At 45.2% G+C, this 17,557-nt stretch overlaps 1 protein-coding gene across 2 annotated transcripts in view; it reads right to left on the minus strand.

Annotated features, from left to right (window-relative positions):
* Nucleotides 1-9,161: 9,161 nt before the first annotated feature.
* Nucleotides 9,162-17,557, minus strand: part of Fam81a (family with sequence similarity 81 member A) — a 52,628-nt gene continuing 44,232 nt past the window's right edge. For both annotated transcript variants that reach the window (XM_036193451.1, XM_036193449.1), the window contains exons 8-9: nt 14,782-14,977; nt 9,162-11,489 (exon numbers count right to left, since the gene is read on the minus strand). In XM_036193451.1, the coding sequence (XP_036049344.1) occupies nt 11,365-11,489; nt 14,782-14,977 (321 nt within the window). In that variant the 3' untranslated portion in view covers nt 9,162-11,364. The remainder of the gene's footprint in view (nt 11,490-14,781; nt 14,978-17,557) is intronic.

Below are 17,557 nucleotides of genomic sequence, written 5' to 3' on the forward strand. Positions count from 1 at the left end.
TCACATCACACAAAATAATATATGAAACAGGAGCAATGCCCCCAAAGCACTTTGGAGGGGTTGGAAGGCTTCATTTAGTGGTCCCCATATTCTTACCTTCCTTTTGGGATTTTTACCCCCAGATAAGACTCTTCAGAAGAATTATGTAAAAAAAATTGCGTGGCCGGGCAGTGGTGGCGCACGCCTTTAATCCTAGCACTTGGGAGGCAGAGGCAGGAGGATCTTTGTGAGTTCGAGGCCAGCCTGGGCTACCAAGTGAGTTCCAGGAAAGGTGCAAAGCTACACAGAGGAACCCTGTCTTGAAGGGGAAAAAAAATGCATTAGTTGGTTCATTTTGTTCTTTTTTTCCCCATTATTCCTTAAATCACATTTAATTTTTTTAAGGATTGAATTCCTTTCTATTTTATCCATAAGAGTATTTTTGAAGGTTGGGGATTTAGCTCAGTGGTAGAGTGCTTGCCTAGCAAGCATAAGGCCCTGGGTTCGATCCTCAGCTCAAAAAAAAAAAAAGAGAGAGAGAGAGTATTTTTGGCTGCATGTGTGTCTGTGTGCCGTGTGTATGTCTAATGCCTTCAGAGTTTGTGAAAAGAGGGCATTGGATGCCCTGGAACTTGAGTTGCTGGTGGTTGTGAGCCACCATGTGGGTGCTAGGAGCTGAACCAGGGTCCTCTGCAAGAGCAGCAAGTGCACTGAGACACTGAGCCATCTCTCCAGCCCCAATTTATTTTATTTTTACTTATGTGTATGTGTCTGAGTGTATGCCATGTATATACGGGTTCTCACAGAGGCCAGAAGAAGGCAGGGTGCTGGATCTCCTGTAGCTGGAGTTAACAGCATTTGTGAACTGCCTGATGTGGGTTCTGGGAGCTGGACTTGAGTCCTCTGCAAGAGCAGTATATACTCAATCGCTGAGCCATCTCTCCAGCCTCCTAAATGACATTTATTTATTTTGTGTGCATATGTGTGGACTTGCATGTGCCATGACAGTGGTGCACATGTAGATGTTAGAGGGTAGTTGGCTAGAGTTGGCTCACTTCCTCCACCATGTGAGTCCTGGGGACCAAACTCAGGTGTGAAGCTTGGCAGCAGACACATTTACCCACAAAGCCATCTCACCAGACTGTTGTAGAATATGATTTTAAGATGTGTTACATTTGTTTATACTGTGGAACATTTGTTTAATGATGCAAAGATGTGTTGCGTTCTTTTATGTTACATTTGTTTAACTCTGTGAAGCTGCATTACTTTGCCTGTCTAAAACACCTGATGGTCTAATAAAGAGCTGAACGGCCAATAGCGAGGCAGGAGAAAGGATAGGCAGGCTGGCAGGCAGAGAGAATAAATAGAAGGAGAAATCTGGGAGAAAAAAGAAAGAGCAAGAGAACAAGAAGAAGAGGATGCTAGGGAGCAGTCACTCAGCCACCCAGCCACCCAGCCACCCAGCCACCCAGCCACCCAGCCACCCAGCCTCCCAGCCACCCAGCCAGCCACATCGTAAGAATGAAAGTAAGAAGTGCAGAAGTGAGAAAAGGGAAAAGCCCGGAGGCAAAAAACTTAGAAAATTATGTGTGTGTGTTTATTTATGTGTATGAGCACAACATGCATGTAGGTGCCTGTGGAGGCCAGAGGGGGCATCGGACCCCCTGGAAAGTAGAACTACAAGCAGTTGTGAGCTGCTAACGTGGGTGCTGGGAACCAAATGTGAGCCATCTACAAGAGAAGCAAGCACTCTTAACCACCGACACATCTCTTCATCTTCTTTCCAGGGTTTGTGTATGACTTCTCCTTTTCCTCCCTTCCTGCCTCTCTCCCTACCAGCTTGTGGCAGCTAATACTGATGATCATCTTGATAAGATTACTATCTGCTAGGCAACAAACCTCTGGTCCTGTGTGTGAGAGAGTTTCTAGGTGAAGTACGTTGAATTGGGGAGACACATCCTAAGTGTAGGTGACACAGTTCCATGGGCCAGGGGCATGGACTGAGTAAAGCAGAGAAAATAAGCCAGGCACTAGCATCTGTCCTGCTGTCCTCCTGAATGCCGACACACTGTGACAAGCAGCCGAGCCTCTGCTGCCACAATGGCCTCTACCATTATGGACTGGCTGTGCTTGAGCTGTGAGCCAAGATGAACCTTCCTATCTTAAGTGGCTTTTGTCCGGCATGTTGCCACAGTCGTGTATAAAGTAACTAAGACACTGTAATATTTTCAGCTAGCATGCAAAATAGTAGGTTTCATTATGACATGTCCATGCATCTATGCTATTATAATCATTCTACAACTCACCTCCCCCTCCCTCCTCACCTCCCTCAACCGATTCTCTTCTTCCCCCCATAGTCCTCACTTCTGCTTTTATGTCCCATGTGTTCTATTACCCCCATACACACCTTAAAATCTCTTCCTTATGTCTCAATCTCTAGCTTTTGTGTCTATTTATTTGTTACCATTGTGTGAGTGCCATAGTGTGTGTGTGTGTGTGTGTGTGTGTGTGTGTGTGTGTGTGTGTGAAGGTCAGATGACAACTTTGTGGAGTTGGTTCTTGCCTTCTACCTTTTACTTGGGTTCTAGGGATGAAATTGGGTTGGTTGGGTTTACGCAGCAAGACCCTGCCCCCACAAAGCTCCCAGCCACCACCACCACCCCCCAGCCAGCCAGAGCATGGAAAACATGGCTCTGGCAGGTCACCCCCTTCTCCCCTAGTCCCTCTTCCTTGCTAAGAACTGTTAGATCACATTCCTAAAGCTGGCCACCTGATTTGCCCACTTCCTCCCCCTAAGGTTGACGGCCATGGTCCAGCTATCAAAGTATTGAAGCCCAGTAATCAAAAGCCCCTTTTGGCTGCCATAATTAACCTGTCCGATCAAAATTAAACCCCTCACCCTATCATGGGGTTTCCCTTTTCCCTTTATAAACTGTTTGCCTATGGACCACATCTGTCTCCTCTCCATCCAGAGGCAGTCAGTCCTCTGTCCCTCGAGGACAAATATTCCTCCCCCTCTCCCTTGTTCCCTTCCCCTTCTCCCTCATCCTCTGTCTCCTGTCTTTGTCCCTTATTCCCTCCCCTTTGTCCCCTCTGGGACAAATAAATCTCCTTTGTGCTTAGAACTTGGTATCGGGGTGTCCCGTGCCGACACTGGTCCTTTTGCAAAAAGCGTACTGCATCCTTCAGGGCCTGGCACTCACTTATTTGTTTTCTGTTCCCCCCACCTCCTGGGAGACTCACACCTCTGTGAGGAGAACTGTTCATCTGCAGAGCTGGTACTGTCCATACTATAGCTACCGCCGGCTTCCTGCACTGTCATGTATAGCTTCTAGAAAATCTTCCCTACCATTAGTTTGTTGTTCCAGAAAGAGCTGAGCCCAGCGATTCTCCCAGGCCCCTTCACTGAGGCAGGAATTAACGAATGCCTTGCTTCTGGTCTCTCCCAGTGCAGATCCCTTAGCAGTTCCCATTCTTGCCATGTGGGGGCAGCAAACACCTTTACAAATCTCTCTCTCTCTCTCTCTCTCTCTCTCTCTCTCTCTCTCTCTCTCTCTCTCTCTCTCTCTCTCTCTCTCCCCTCTCTCTGTCTCTATATATATATCTTTCTCTCCTTCCTCTATCTCTCTATCTCTCTCTCTGTCTCTCTGTATCTCTGTCTCTGTCCCTGTCTCTCTCTCCTTCCTCTCTCCTCTCTTTCTCTGTCTCTCTGTATCTTTCTGTATCTCTGTGTGTGTGTGTCTCTCTCTGTCTCTGTCTCTCTCCCTCTCTCTCTCTCCTTCCTCTCTCCTCTCTCTCTCTGTCTCTCTCTGTGTCTCTCTCTCTGTCTCTGACTCTCCTCTCTCTCTCTCTCTCCTTCAAGCTTCACAGTCCTTTCAGATCTTTGTGGCTCAACTGAGTCTCAAGGAAAGCTGAGTCCACAAAAATTTCAAAGTAAACAAAGAATGACAAGAATAAAAACAGACCAGAGACCATCCAAAGTGATCAGATATGCCTAAGACAAGCTAATCATATTTATTGATTGCTGCATTTAGTCCCAGATTTCCATCTAGCCAGGCAGGGGCAGGGTTAAGGTAGGGCGAGAGAAGCCCTGAACTTAATGGAAAATGCAAAGGAGAGAGAGCCAGAGATCTCGGTCATCAGGCTAAATAACACTTGGTTAAAATATGCCTAAAATTAAAAATTAACCTCCCAAAAATGACAAATAAAACATCCAGTATTTATAAATTGTTGCATCAGAGTGTGAAGAATGGCCTCAGATGACACAGACTATTTAAATTTTAAAAAATTGTTTTATGTGTATGGGTGTTTTGTCTGCTGGCATATCTGTGTACTACATGTGTGCCTGGACGGCCATCGGATCCACAGCAAGTAGAGTTACAGTCGGTTATGAGCCACCATGGAGATGCTGGGAATTGAACCTGGGTCCTCTGAAAGAGCAGCAAGTCTCTTGATGCCGAACCATCAGCTCCAGGCATTTACTAAGAAAATTTTGTTCAAGTGTGTGTGTGTGTGTGTGTGTGTGTGTGTGTGTGTGTGTGTGTGTGTGGTGCATGTGTGCACATGTGTGTGCAGGTGCACTTGTGTGTGTGCATATGGAGGTCAGAGGTTGATCTCAGGATGGTCTCCTCTGTTGGTCTCCACCTTATTTTTCTGTGACAGGATCTCTCCTGAATAAGGTCTCTCAATTTTGACCAGACTGACTGGCCTGTGATTCCCTGTGATCCGCCTGTCTGCCCTCTCAGAGATGGGGTGACAGACACATGCCACCAGGCCTGGCTTTTTCCATGGGGACTGGGAATCCAAACTCAGGTTTTTATGACTGTGATGCAAGCCCTTTACACCCTGAGCCACCTCCCCAGACTCTGTTTAATGATCTAAAATTACTATCCATCAGTTGTACAAACCAATCACAAGATTTTCATACATACATAGAATGTACTCAGTTATATTCATCACCATTGTCCTCTCTAATTCCCACTCACCCCATTGGCGCCTTCTTCTCCCCAGATAGTCTCCCTTCTACTTTAGTGCCTTTCAAACAAAATTCTACATTTTATATATAAAGAGAAAGTAGGTGATATTTGCCTTTCTGAGTCTGACTTAGAGCGATAAACGGGGTCACCTCTCTGCAAACGGTGTAGCTCCGCTCTTGGTCGTGGTTGGAGATTATGCCCCCTTCCTTCACACATTGGTGGGCACCTAGGCTGATCCCACGACTCACTGGTGTGCACAGTGCCATCATAAACACGGAAGTGCAGGCACTCCTGTTTGGGGTGGACTTCGACAGCTTCCCGAAGTAGGATGGCTGGATCATATGGAAGTTATCAACTTTTATATTGATTTCCAGAGTGGGTGAGCTAGTTTACATTCCTATAACGGTATGTGTTCCCTTAAAAATGACTTATGAACGTTTGTTATTTTTATGTGTATAGACATTTTGCCTGCATCTCTGTGTAGCATCTGTGTGCAGTGCTCACAGAGGCCAGAAGAGGGCGTTGGATCCTCTGGGACTGGAGTTACCACCATATGGATGCTGGGAATCAAATCTGGGTCCTCTGCAAGAACAGCCAGTGCTCTGAACCGTGAGCCATCTCTCCACCCACAAGGGTTCCTTTTTACCCTGTTCTTGCTTGCGTTTGCCTGTGATGTTTTGACTTTTGAGACAATTTCACTGCATAGCACAAGCCAGACTTGAACTTTCCATTCTCCTGCCTGTGGTGCCATGTCTGGCCTATTGCTTGGTTTCTGTTTTTTTAATTTATTTTTATTATTTTTTAAATCATGTGTGCACATGAATGTGCGCACACGCACGCACACACACATACATACACGCACATGTGTGCACACCTGAATGCAGGTGCCCAGAGGGCAGAGGTGTCAGATTCCCTGGAACTGGAGTTATAGATAGTTATGAGGTTTTTATAAGGGTGCTGGGAATTGAGCTTGGGTCCTCTGGAAGAGCAGCTAAATACTCTCCACCACTAAGCCATTGTCTTGGGCCCTTTGTGTTTTCTTAAGAACAGCTATTCTGCATGGGGTAATATGGAATCTCAATGTACATGTGATGTGCATTTCTCTGGTGGCTAATTGTGGCCATGAACATTTTTCATGGCTTTAGCAACCATTTATTTGTACTTCTTTTGAAAATTCTATTGAATTTTTTGACTGATTGGGTTATTTGTTCTTTGGGCATTTAAAATTTTTTAGTTCTTTATATTCTAAATATTAATTTCCTATCAGATGAATAGTTGACAGGAATTCTTTCTTATTCTTCAGGCTCCTCACTCCAGTAATTGATTCCTTTGTTGGGCAGCTTTTTAACTTGACACAATATTATATGTCAATTATGTCTGTTTGTTTTTTATTTTTTTTTAGACAAGGTCTCACCATGTAACTCTGCCTGGGCCTGAAATTTCAAACTCAGAGATCCACCCTCCTCTGCCTCCTGAGTACTGGGATTAAAAGCATGCACCTAGCCTTAAATAATTGATCATTATAATTAATATTATATAAATATAATAATATAGATATAATAATCATAATTTAAATAATGATTTTATTTGTTGGTGACCACTCATGCAATTGCACAAGTGTGAAGGTCAGAGGACAACCTATAGGAGTCAGGTTCAGCCTTTCCAGTACGTGGGTCCCAGGTCGTCAGACTTAGTAGCAAACATCTCCTTCCTGGTGGTTAGTTTCTCACAACTTGACACAAACCAGAGTCATATGGGAAGAGAGAATCTCAACTAAAGAATTGCCTTCCTCAGACTGTCCTGTGAGGGAGTCTGTGGAGCATCTTCTTGACTAATCATTCACGTGGGAGGGTCCAGCTCACAGTGAATGGTGCTACCTCTGGCACAGTCCCAGGTTGGTAAGAAAGCAGGGTGAGCCAAATACAGGAAGCAAGCTCATAAGCAGTGCATGGTGGTCTCTGCTTCAGTTCCGATCTTGTTTTCCCTTAGCAATGGAGCATGAATGACCTGCGAGCTGTAAACTGAAATAAACCCTTCCCTCCCTGCAGTGTTTATGGTCACGTTTTATCACCGCATTGCTCTTACAGGTCAAGGTTGCCTTTGCAGTTCAGGGTCATTTGTACTTCCCTGTGGATTTTATAATTATTTTCTATTTCTGTGAAGAATGACACGGGAATTTTGATGGAAAATGCATTGGATCAATAAGTTGTTTTCTAATATGACTTCTTTCACAATTTTAATTCTGCCAATCCATGAACAAGAGAGGTCTTTATACCTTCTAGTACTAGTTAAAGTGTAGAGGTCTTTAACATCTTGGTTAGTCTTATTCCTAGGTTTTGGGTTGGTTTGCTGTTGCTGTTACTTTGAGATTGTTACAAATGAGAATGTCTTCCTGACTTTTGTTTTTGTTTTGTTGTTTTCAAGACAGGGTTTCTCTGTGGATCCCTGACAGTCCTGGAACTCACTCTGTTGACCAGGCTGGCCTTGAACTCAGAGATCCTCCTGTGTCTCCCAAGTGCTGGGATTAAAGGCATGTGCCTTTACCACCCAGCTTGACTTCCCTTTTAATGACTTCATTATTGATATACAGAAGTTAGTGAATTTAGGGCCAGTGAGACGCCTCGGCAAGTAAAGGCCTTACAGCAAAACCCTCTGACCTGAGTTTGAGCCCTCAAATCTGTCAGGTCCAAAGGAAACTCTGATTCCAAACTCCAAACGGCTGTCCAAATATCCAGAAATGGGCTCGACCTGCACTATAGGTGGATTTCTGACAGATAAATAAAAGCCAGCATTCCTCAGGAACTTGTGAAGCCTCTTCCTCTCTACCAAAAGAAGTCACTTCCTCATCTCTGGTGCAAGAGACATATGGCTACTCCCAGGGTGCTTAGTAGCATATCAAAAGTCACGCTGGCTTCCAGGCTCCTGCAGTATCTTAATACCTGTTATACCTTTCAAAGTTCATGCTACATCCCAGCTCTTCTCACCTCCTCTGCTACCTCCCTCCAGCCTTCTCCTTATAATCCCACTATTCTATATTCTCTCTTTCTGTCTGTCTCTCTCTCTGTCTGTCTCTGTTTCTGTCTCTCTTCTCTATCCCTTGCTCTCACAGTTAGCCCTGGCCATGTCCAGTCTGCTAGCCAGGTTCATTTTCTTTCTCTCTCTACCCTGGACTCTTCCAGATGCCTCTGGCTGTTCTCTCATGTCTACAATGAAACCTTCCCCTTCCCCATACCATGGAGTGGTAACATCATCAGTGTATACAAAGCACACATAGTGGAAGGAGAAAACAGACTCCCACAGATTTTCTCTGACCTCTACATGTGTACCATTGCACCCACGCACAGATACACACATGTACTCGTATATACCCACACAAATAATAAACAAGAATATCATAAAAAGTAAGGTAAGTCTGGGCATGGTGGCTCGACTTTCTAATCCCAGCCCTTGAGAGGTAGGGGCAGGAGAATCAGAAGTTCAAGGTCAAGTTCAAGCTCAAGGCCCTGGGTTCGGTCCTCAGCTCCAGAAAAAAAAAAAAAAAAAAAAAAAGTAAAGAGACAGGATGGTCAGTCAGGCTGTAAGTGATGGCTTGTCAGATGAGGAGGCCAGGATGTATAATCCAGGTGCCTACCAGAATCAGGGCTCCCCCTACTTAAGAGCTGCAGGATTTGAGGCATGTCACTTCATTTTTCTGTGACTCAATTTTCTCTGTAAAATGGGGGACAGATAGCACGTAACTAGATACCATTAAACAGATGAGTGAGCACACACAAGAATCTCGGCACAGCAGCTAAGATCACCAGTTGCTCTTCCCGAGAACATGAGGTTAGTTCCCAGCACCCATGTCAGGTGGCTCACAACCATCTGTAACTCCAGCTCCAAATGATCCGATGCCCTCTTCTGACAGCCTAGGGCTGATGCTCATGTGCACACATGGGGTTAAAAAATATTTTTAAAAAGTCTCAGCACAGGTCCGTGGCACACAGCCAGGAACTCCTCAATGGTGTGACTCCAGGTGCAGCAGGGACCTGACACCCTGGTTCCCCGTGGGCGACACAGTCTGCAATGGCCCTGTAAGGCCTGCTGAGACTCCAGCATCAGATTTCTCAAGAAAGCAAAGTGGTACCTTTCCTGAGGCGGCTGGCCTGTCAAACTTTTCACCCCACACTACAAAACGCTTCCCATTTAAGAGTCTCATACCACACATATTTGGAAATTTTATTCTTTTTATTGCAAATCTCTGGTAAAGGAAAAGACAAGATAGCTGATTCTCCTTTAAACTTTGGCGAGAAGAGTACTCCATTGTCTTCGCTGGCTGGCTGGCCTCCCAGCTGCACGGAAACACTGGGGTTGGGGGCGGAGTTAGGCATGTGACCCATACTGATGCTGGTGACTGCCTCCCAGATGCTCTGATGTAACTGATCTGGAGGTTGTTCAGCATCAGCAGCTCCTTAAACTCCAGGAATGACCCCAAGCAGCCAGGGTGGAGAGGCCCTGCCCCAGTTCCTTGGCAGGGACTAGGCAACATCTTGAGCACCTAGGCGATTTCCACCAGCAGCTGTATCACCTGCTGACACCACCTGCTAGGCCAGAGTCGGCTGCTGTCCCCCTCTTCCCAGGTGTCATCTGTGCTCATCCTCCTCCCTTAGAGCCCCCAGAGGAGAGATGCAGGGAGGGGGCATGGCCCCGTCTCGAGGCTTGTGCTTAATCACTCCAAGAAACATGGCTAGCCTAGCACAAGGAAAGCACTTTCTGAACACCAGTGACTCTCCTAGGTGGAAAGATCTTCCTATCCGGAGATGGAAAGATTTGCGGGGAAATGAAGAAATGCATGGATACGCATTCATCACATAACCTCTCATGAGTCCAAATGAAAATAAAGTGGTCAAGCTCCCAAGAGTGAATGGAATATTAGGGACTTCAGCAGCATACCTTACAAGGGTCAACAGTAAGAGCCAGTTAGAATCTCACTGTGATTTATTCTAGAAATAGAAAATGAGTTTTATTTTCCTGAGTCCTTGCAAACGAGAGAGGAGAGGAAAAGACAAGGTATTGTTCTGGGAACTTTTAAATGCTCCTGCTCTCTCGCTCTCTCTCTTAGGGTGCCCTCACACTTTAACACGAGTGTCTTCTGTCAGCTATGACACACTCACAGGCGAGCAAACACCACAGGCTCAAGTCTTCAACAACTCAAACATGGTGACTGAAAATAAAACATCTACAAGGTGCCGGCACACGTCTGGTATGATACGGTAGCATCATATCATGGTATGATACATATCACATCTGTTTGTCCATACAGAAGTGTGTGTAGCTACTCCATGAACGATGCCAAAGGCAGCCCATCAAGACAGTGATAAAACTGTTAGGACGATTAAAAAGTACATAGGATCCCAGTCTTCTATCACAACCCTGATGTGTTTACCACACTTTCTGTTTTGTTGGTAATTTTTTTTTTTTTAAACAAGGGACAGTACAGCGACATGATAAAAACCAAGGCACAAACAGACAGTTACAACAAATGTCTATAAATCCTAGCACTTAATGTCCATTTGGGGACCGTTTAGGTAAAGTGTAAAGTCTGAAAAATTCTCACATTCATTACAATTGATGAACAATTAACTGTGTGGAAAAACAGACTACTTAGCCACCATCTCATTCTTAAATATATGGCTATCGGCTATACTGGCTGTGAATGGTTCCAAAAATAGCTTTAAATATTAAAATCTGGTACCTCTAGGTGAATATAAATATTGTGCCTTGTGGGATCTAGATAAATGTTGTAAGTTTCCACTTAATTTGTAATCTATGGCAGTTATCAATTTTAAAAAACTATTCTCATTATATAAATGGCAAGTTTTTTTTTTCTCCAGTGTTAAATCTCTTCTCTCTACAAAAGACAGGTGATTTACAAGAAAATAACGTTTTAAAAAATGCATAGACAACAGTAATACAATCCAGATGTGGACTAAAAGCTGAACTCTAATCTACCAGGACATTCTCTTCATATAGGGTGAGGAGCAGTACATACCTGGAACAATTCATTCATTTCTTAATTTTAAAAAATCACCATGGCAGCTTTTTTTTTTTTTTTTCCAAAATAGTCGTCTTGGCTAGAGCATCAAGCACTGAAAATAAATTATTTTCATTCATAAAAGCCTTTCAAAATCCAAGGGCATAGGGCTCAACTGCACTTAGCTAGGGAAATAAAGTTGTAAAAATTGTATTTAAGATTTTTAAATCAAGGGTGTTTCAATACCGAAGGTAAACGTTTAGACCCATGAGAACACATTTCTTGGCACATGCACACCCTGGATGGGATCCAGAATGCAGCCGTCATCCGGCTGCCCAGGTGTCTGGCTCTTAGCCCCACAGGCCATCTCCTGTCATGTCCTTGTCCAGGCCCTCTTCACATGGAAGTTTCTGGCTTCTGCATCTGCTGGATCTGCTTCTGTAGCTGGTCCCTGTCCAGCTTCATCTTGGCCTCCAGCACTTGCCTGAGGGATCCTATGCTTTCGTAGATGGCTGTAAACCCTTGAGGAAAAGGCAAATGTCACAGGAGTTAACAGTTTACAAGCAGTGCCCTGCCAGGTTCTACAGCGACAGAAATGGTTGGCTCCGGACCAATGCTGACACTCTGGGGGTCAACCCGGGATGGGGGCCTCTATGAGAACTGCTTTTGAGTTACCAAGGGGACTATTGCAGTCAAGAAACGGGGCAGATGCTGCTTTAAGCAAGTGATCAAAGCTCATGCCACTATCACTGAGGAATCATATCATGTACCTGTGGATCAGATGGCCAGAGCAGGGAGTCCATCTCTCCTGCTGCATCTCTGTTCCAGGTCAGATCATAAGGGAGCAATCAACCCCCAAATGAGGAGCTTTCTGCAAAACACTGCCCTGTAGTCTAAAAAGACTAGGTCCAGGCGCCTCTGTGGGTCAAGAGAGCACCAGGCACTTAGGCCTCCAGCTCCTAAGGGACCAGACAGAACTCTAAAGTGAGGTCTTCTGGCCCAGTGGCCCCACAGGTCAGTGCTGGGGCTGAGCTTTGGCTCCAGTGTCCCCAGGGTCTTCTGAGAGACTGGAGTTTTGTTTCCAATCATCTCTGGGGTTATGAATGAAGGCTTTTCTGAGGCTCTGGTACTCACTTCAGGACCTGGCATCTACACTGCTGTGCTCCAAGAGGATACTTTGGGCCTGTCACCCTAAACATGGGCCCTAGATAGGAGACAGACTTCCCTGAGAAAAATGCTGGGCTCAGCCAGGCACGGTGGCATATGCCTCCATTTCAGTACTTGGAAGACTATGAGTTTGAAACCAACATGTTCTACACAGCTAGACTTTTTCTTTCCTTTTTTTCTTTCTTTTTTCTTTCTTTTTTTCTTTCTCTCTCTCTCTCTCTCTCTCTCTCTCTCTCTCTCTCTTTCCTTCTTTTTTTTTTTTTTGAGACAGGGTTTCTCTGTGTGGCCCTGACTGTCCTGGAACTCCCTCTGGCCCTCAAACTCAAAGAGATCCACTTGAACTCAAAGAGATCCACTTGCCTCAGTCTCCTGCATGTTGGGATTAAAGTCATGCAACACCACTTCCCAGCTAGACTTCATCTCAGAAACAACACAGCATCATAGAGGAATTGATCCAGATATACAAGACTGTGGTGATATATTGTGTGCGCTAATAAACTTGCCTGAGGATCAGAGGACAAAGCCAGCCACTAGATTAGACATAGAGGTCAAACAGTGGTGGCACACACCCTTAATCCTATCACTCTGGTGGCAGAGATCTGGATCTCTGTGAGTTTAAGGCCACACTGGAAACAGCCAAGCAGTGGTGGCATATGCCTTTAATCCCAGTACTGGGAAGCACACATGCCTTTAATCCCAGTGCCACAATTGGACACACACTGAGGGAAAACCACCACCTCAAAAAGAGATCCTCACTCGGGTGCCCACTTCTCCCTTTTGTGTGTGTGTTTTCAAGACTGCCCTGGCTGTCCTGGAACTCTCTTTGTAGACCAGGCTGCCTCTGTTTCTGCCTGTGCTGGGATTAAAGAAATATGCCACCACGCTCAGCCTGCCTTTCTTTTTCTTTTTTTTTTTTCCTTTTTTTTTTGAGACAGGGTTACTATGTAACTGCTGAGTCATCTCTCCAGCCCTGGCTATGATGATTCAAAAGGAAAAAATAAACATATAAACACATAATAAAATGGCAGATACCAGGGGCATAATGTGGGCAGACAGGGGAGTAAAGAGACTCAGATCAAAGGATAAAAACCAGCAAAATACATAAAATGAACAAGTCTAGAGATCTAATACACGTCGTGAGGAAAATTCAATATATTATCTTTGGGGTTTTTGATGAAAGTTTGACTCAAGGTACACACGAACACACATACATATGCACACATATACACCATACACATACACACACACCATGCATACACACACACACCATACACATACATATGTACACATAAATACACACACATACCATACACATATACATACACACACATATGTAATACATATACACAAATATATATACATACATACACACACATATAGCACACACAACACACATATAACCCCCATGTGAAATGATGGGTAGCTTATGTGAACACAATAGCCGTTTTGTTACATATATCAAAACATAAACTTTAAATATACAAACATTTTTTATTAATTTAAAACACATTTGAGGGCCAAAGAGATGTGTCAGTGGCTGTGCTGACTAGTTTTATGTCAACTTGACACAAGCTAGAGTCATCAGAGAGGAGGGGGCCTTACCTGAGAAAAGGCCTCCATATCATTTGGCTGTAGGCAAGCATTTCCTTAATCAGTGATTGATAGGGGAGGAGGGCCCAGCCCACTACAGGTGGTGCCACCTCTGGGCTGGTGATCCAGGGTTCTATAAGAAAGCAGGCTAAGGAAGCCATGAGGAGCAAGCCAGTAAACAGCACTCCTCCTGTAGCCTGTCTCAGTTCCTGCCTCTAGGTTCCTGCCCTGCTTGGGTTCCTGTCCTGACTACATTCAATTTTTCATTCAATGATACACAGTGATATGGAAGAGTAAGCCAAACAAACCCTTTTCTTCTCAGGTTGTTTTGGTCATGGTGTTTCATCACAGCAACAGAAACCCTAAGTAGGACAGTGGTTAAGAGAACTTTACTGCTCTGTTGGAGGGCTGGAGTTCAGATCCCCACACCTACATCAGGTGGCTCACAAATGCCTATTGCTCCTCTCGTAGAGAGCTAACATACTCCTTCTGACCTTCATGGGCACGTACACACACACACACACACACACACCACAGACAGGCAGACACACAGACAGACAGAGAAAATAAAATAGATCTTTAAAAAGAAATTTTGATTAGGAAAAAAATGTTTAAAAGGTGGGAGAGAACCGACTCCACACTCATGTGCCATGTGCATATGGCCAGCAGTGCAAAGGTGGCCCTCAAAAATCCCTCAGAGGCACATTGATGCCGGCCATGAACAGGAAGAAATCAGCAGGTGGCACTAAAGAAAAGGTCCACCATTAGCAAGTTAAGCATCTTGTTTGCCTGTGTATCATGGAGATGCTTCATAGACCTGCAACTGAGGCCCTAGCAACGGGGAGGTGCTGAGTTCAATTCCCAGCACTACGGTAAGTACATAAATAAATTAGCGAGCATCTCTGGTCAGTACTGCATAGATACTCAGAAGAGCAACTAAAGACATTGCTGGTTTGTTTCCTAGCCAGCGCATTCTCAGTTTCAGGGGGAAATCTCAGGGGACTAGCTTTTTAGATAACTACGCCGCCGCACAAACTGTGTGCGGGGCTGGCGTACCGGCATTAACCTCCGCTTTCATTTCCTTCATATCCTCGTTCATCTGTAACTCCAGTTTGCTGATCCGCCCATGCACCTTCTCCTCTTCGGGCTTCGTTCTCTGACCTTCCACGTTCTTCTTCTGACTCTCTTCGATTTTGTCAAGCCTGGCCGACATCTGGCTGAGCTTCTTCTCCATGTCTCTTTCACAGGCTCCCTGAGGTCCATAATAAGAATTACACTTGGTTATCGCCAAAGAGGAGCATACGCCTTGTCTCACATGGGCCGTAGCACTTAACCATCTGCAGGGACCAGAACCACGATGGCTCCTTATTGTTCAGTCTGCAGCCATTCTCCAAGGTCACCCAGAGTAAAAATCTACACTTTCTTCTGTCTCCTGAGTTTGCTGTGGCCATATGATCTAGCCAGGGAGTGTAGGAAGAGTAATGTGACTGCTTCCAGAAAAAGTTAAAGAACACTTGCTGTATCCTTAATTCTTCCCCTTCCCTTCTGTTTCTACCATTCAGTGGATGGCTGGAGCTCTTTCAGCCATCCTGAATGAAGGGACCAGGGCTACTCTCTGAGCCTGGCAGAAAGCTAATCTAAAAGGATTCTGGGACACTGAAGACTGACAAGCCTCACTCACCTCATATTTCTCCTGAAAAAAAAAAATGCACACCTGGATTTGTTTTATGTGAGAGAAAAGTAAGTTGGCATCTTAGTGAATCCAGCATTATCCTGGAGTTCATTAGCTTAATTAAGCCAATGTGAAAATCAAGCTGTAAACCACAGACTCCGAACTCCACAAATGCGTCAGGATGTGTCAAGGCACAACACTGAGTAGGTCTGAGAAAAGTAGGGGGAAGGGTCAAGGAAAGACTGGGAATCCTGAGTGTTTCCTTTTCTTTGCGGTCCACTGTCCCCGTGTTTGGTGAAACTCTGCATCCAAGCCCTCATCAGGTGTGACATGACACCACTCCTGTGATGGCATGGATGCAGAGCCCACAACTCAAGGAGGCTCAGCACCTGGAGCATGCAGTCGCCGGCCGGGCAAACCGCACCAGCCACTTCTGCTCAGTCAAAACCCCAGGGAGGAAGCTGGGCGAGAAAAGAAAACCCAGCACAATTTGCCTGCCTAGCACCAGTTCCCAAACCTGCTGGTTTTAAATGTGATAAATTCACGACTTTTGGAAGATATGTTTTTGGCAGTTCTACAAACTTTAGCTCTTTGAGAGAGGTGGGGTGGAAGCAGAAGTAGATGGTGGAAAAAAAAAAATGGATTCTGCCCTGTCTCCCTGGGAGAATGAAGGCACACTGTTATTACAGTCCATTAGAGTGGCCTGGAGGGACAATACATGAAAGCAAAAAGTAAAAACAGAAAAACAGGATCAAGTAGGTGACTGACAGCTTTATTTAGAAATGTGTGATAGACAACTGGGTTCATTCAAGTCGTGACTTAAAAACCATTAACTGAACTGTTCAGTTTGTCCTTTGTTAACCAACCTAAATCAAAGCCCTCCCTGTCTTTATGAACAATATGAAGAACAGGGAATGGAGGACACGGCTGGGTGCTAAGGTTCAAGATTAGCAGATCTGATGGCTAGTGTTAATTGTCAATTTAACAGAATCTAGAACCAACTGGGAGTCTCTGGGTGTGCCTGTGGGGGGCTGTTTTGGTTTGCTGGAGGTAGAAAGACCCAACGACTGTGGGCGGCATCACTCCATGGCTGGGGCCCTGAATTGTGTGAGTGGGAAGAGAGCTGAGCAGTGGCCTATATTTACCCCTCTCTGCTTCCTGTAGTGGATGCAACATGGACCCCCTCACCATCACAAAGTGTACCCTTGACCTGGGAACCAGAATAAACTCCTTCTCCCTTAAGTTGCTTTCGTCAGAGGATTTTCCCATAGCAACAGGGAAAGAAACTAAGACAGCAGGTATGAGAACCTGGGTTTGATCCCCAGAACCCAGTTGTCTATCACACATTTCTAAATAAAGCTTGCCAGGAGATCAGAGGGTGGAGCTAGCCACTGGTTAACCATAGAGGCTGGGCAGTGGTGGCTCACACTTTTGATCCCAGCACTTGGGAGGCTCATGCTTTTAATCCCAGCTCTAGGGAGGTGGAGACAGAAATATTCGGTGAGTGGAGACAGGATCTTGGGCCCATTGAGACTGAGGATTCTTAGAGACAGGACCACCCATTTTGTCTGAGATTTCTTAGAGGTAAGAGGTCTCTAAGTGGCTGCTTTGCTTCTGACCTTCAGGCAAGCTTTATTTGTCAGAACACAAACAAAATATCATGCAACAGGTGTGACTAAGCATCTTCATCTGGAATGTAGTTCGGGAATAAAGTGCTTGCCTAGCATGAGTGAGGCCATAGGTTAGGGGGAAAATGCCTTTAAAAAAAATCTGCGTGTGCATACCATGGTATAGGTGTCAAAGTCAGACTATAACCTTGGGTGTTAGTTCTCACCTCTTTTGTTTGAGAGAAGGTCTGTGGTTGTTCATTGATATGTACTCCAGGCTAGATGACCTGGGAGCTTCTAGGGTTTCCTGCTCTGTTTCCCATCTTGTCATAGGAGTGCTGGAATTATAGGCCACCTCTGGCTTTACGTGGGTTCTGGGGATCAGGCCCTTTTGCTTGCACAGCAAGGGCTTTACCCACTGAACCCACTCCCTGGCCCCCTAAAGATGGTTTTAAAATGGGTGGGTCATCCCAGCAAGCCTGACGTCATCACTGGAGTCCTGAGAGGAAGGCACTGGCAAAGAATAGCCAATCCTGGCAATGCTAGCTTCTGG

Source organism: Onychomys torridus, chromosome 7, assembly GCF_903995425.1.
Source record: "Onychomys torridus chromosome 7, mOncTor1.1, whole genome shotgun sequence".
NCBI classification, from domain to species: domain Eukaryota; kingdom Metazoa; phylum Chordata; class Mammalia; order Rodentia; family Cricetidae; genus Onychomys; species Onychomys torridus.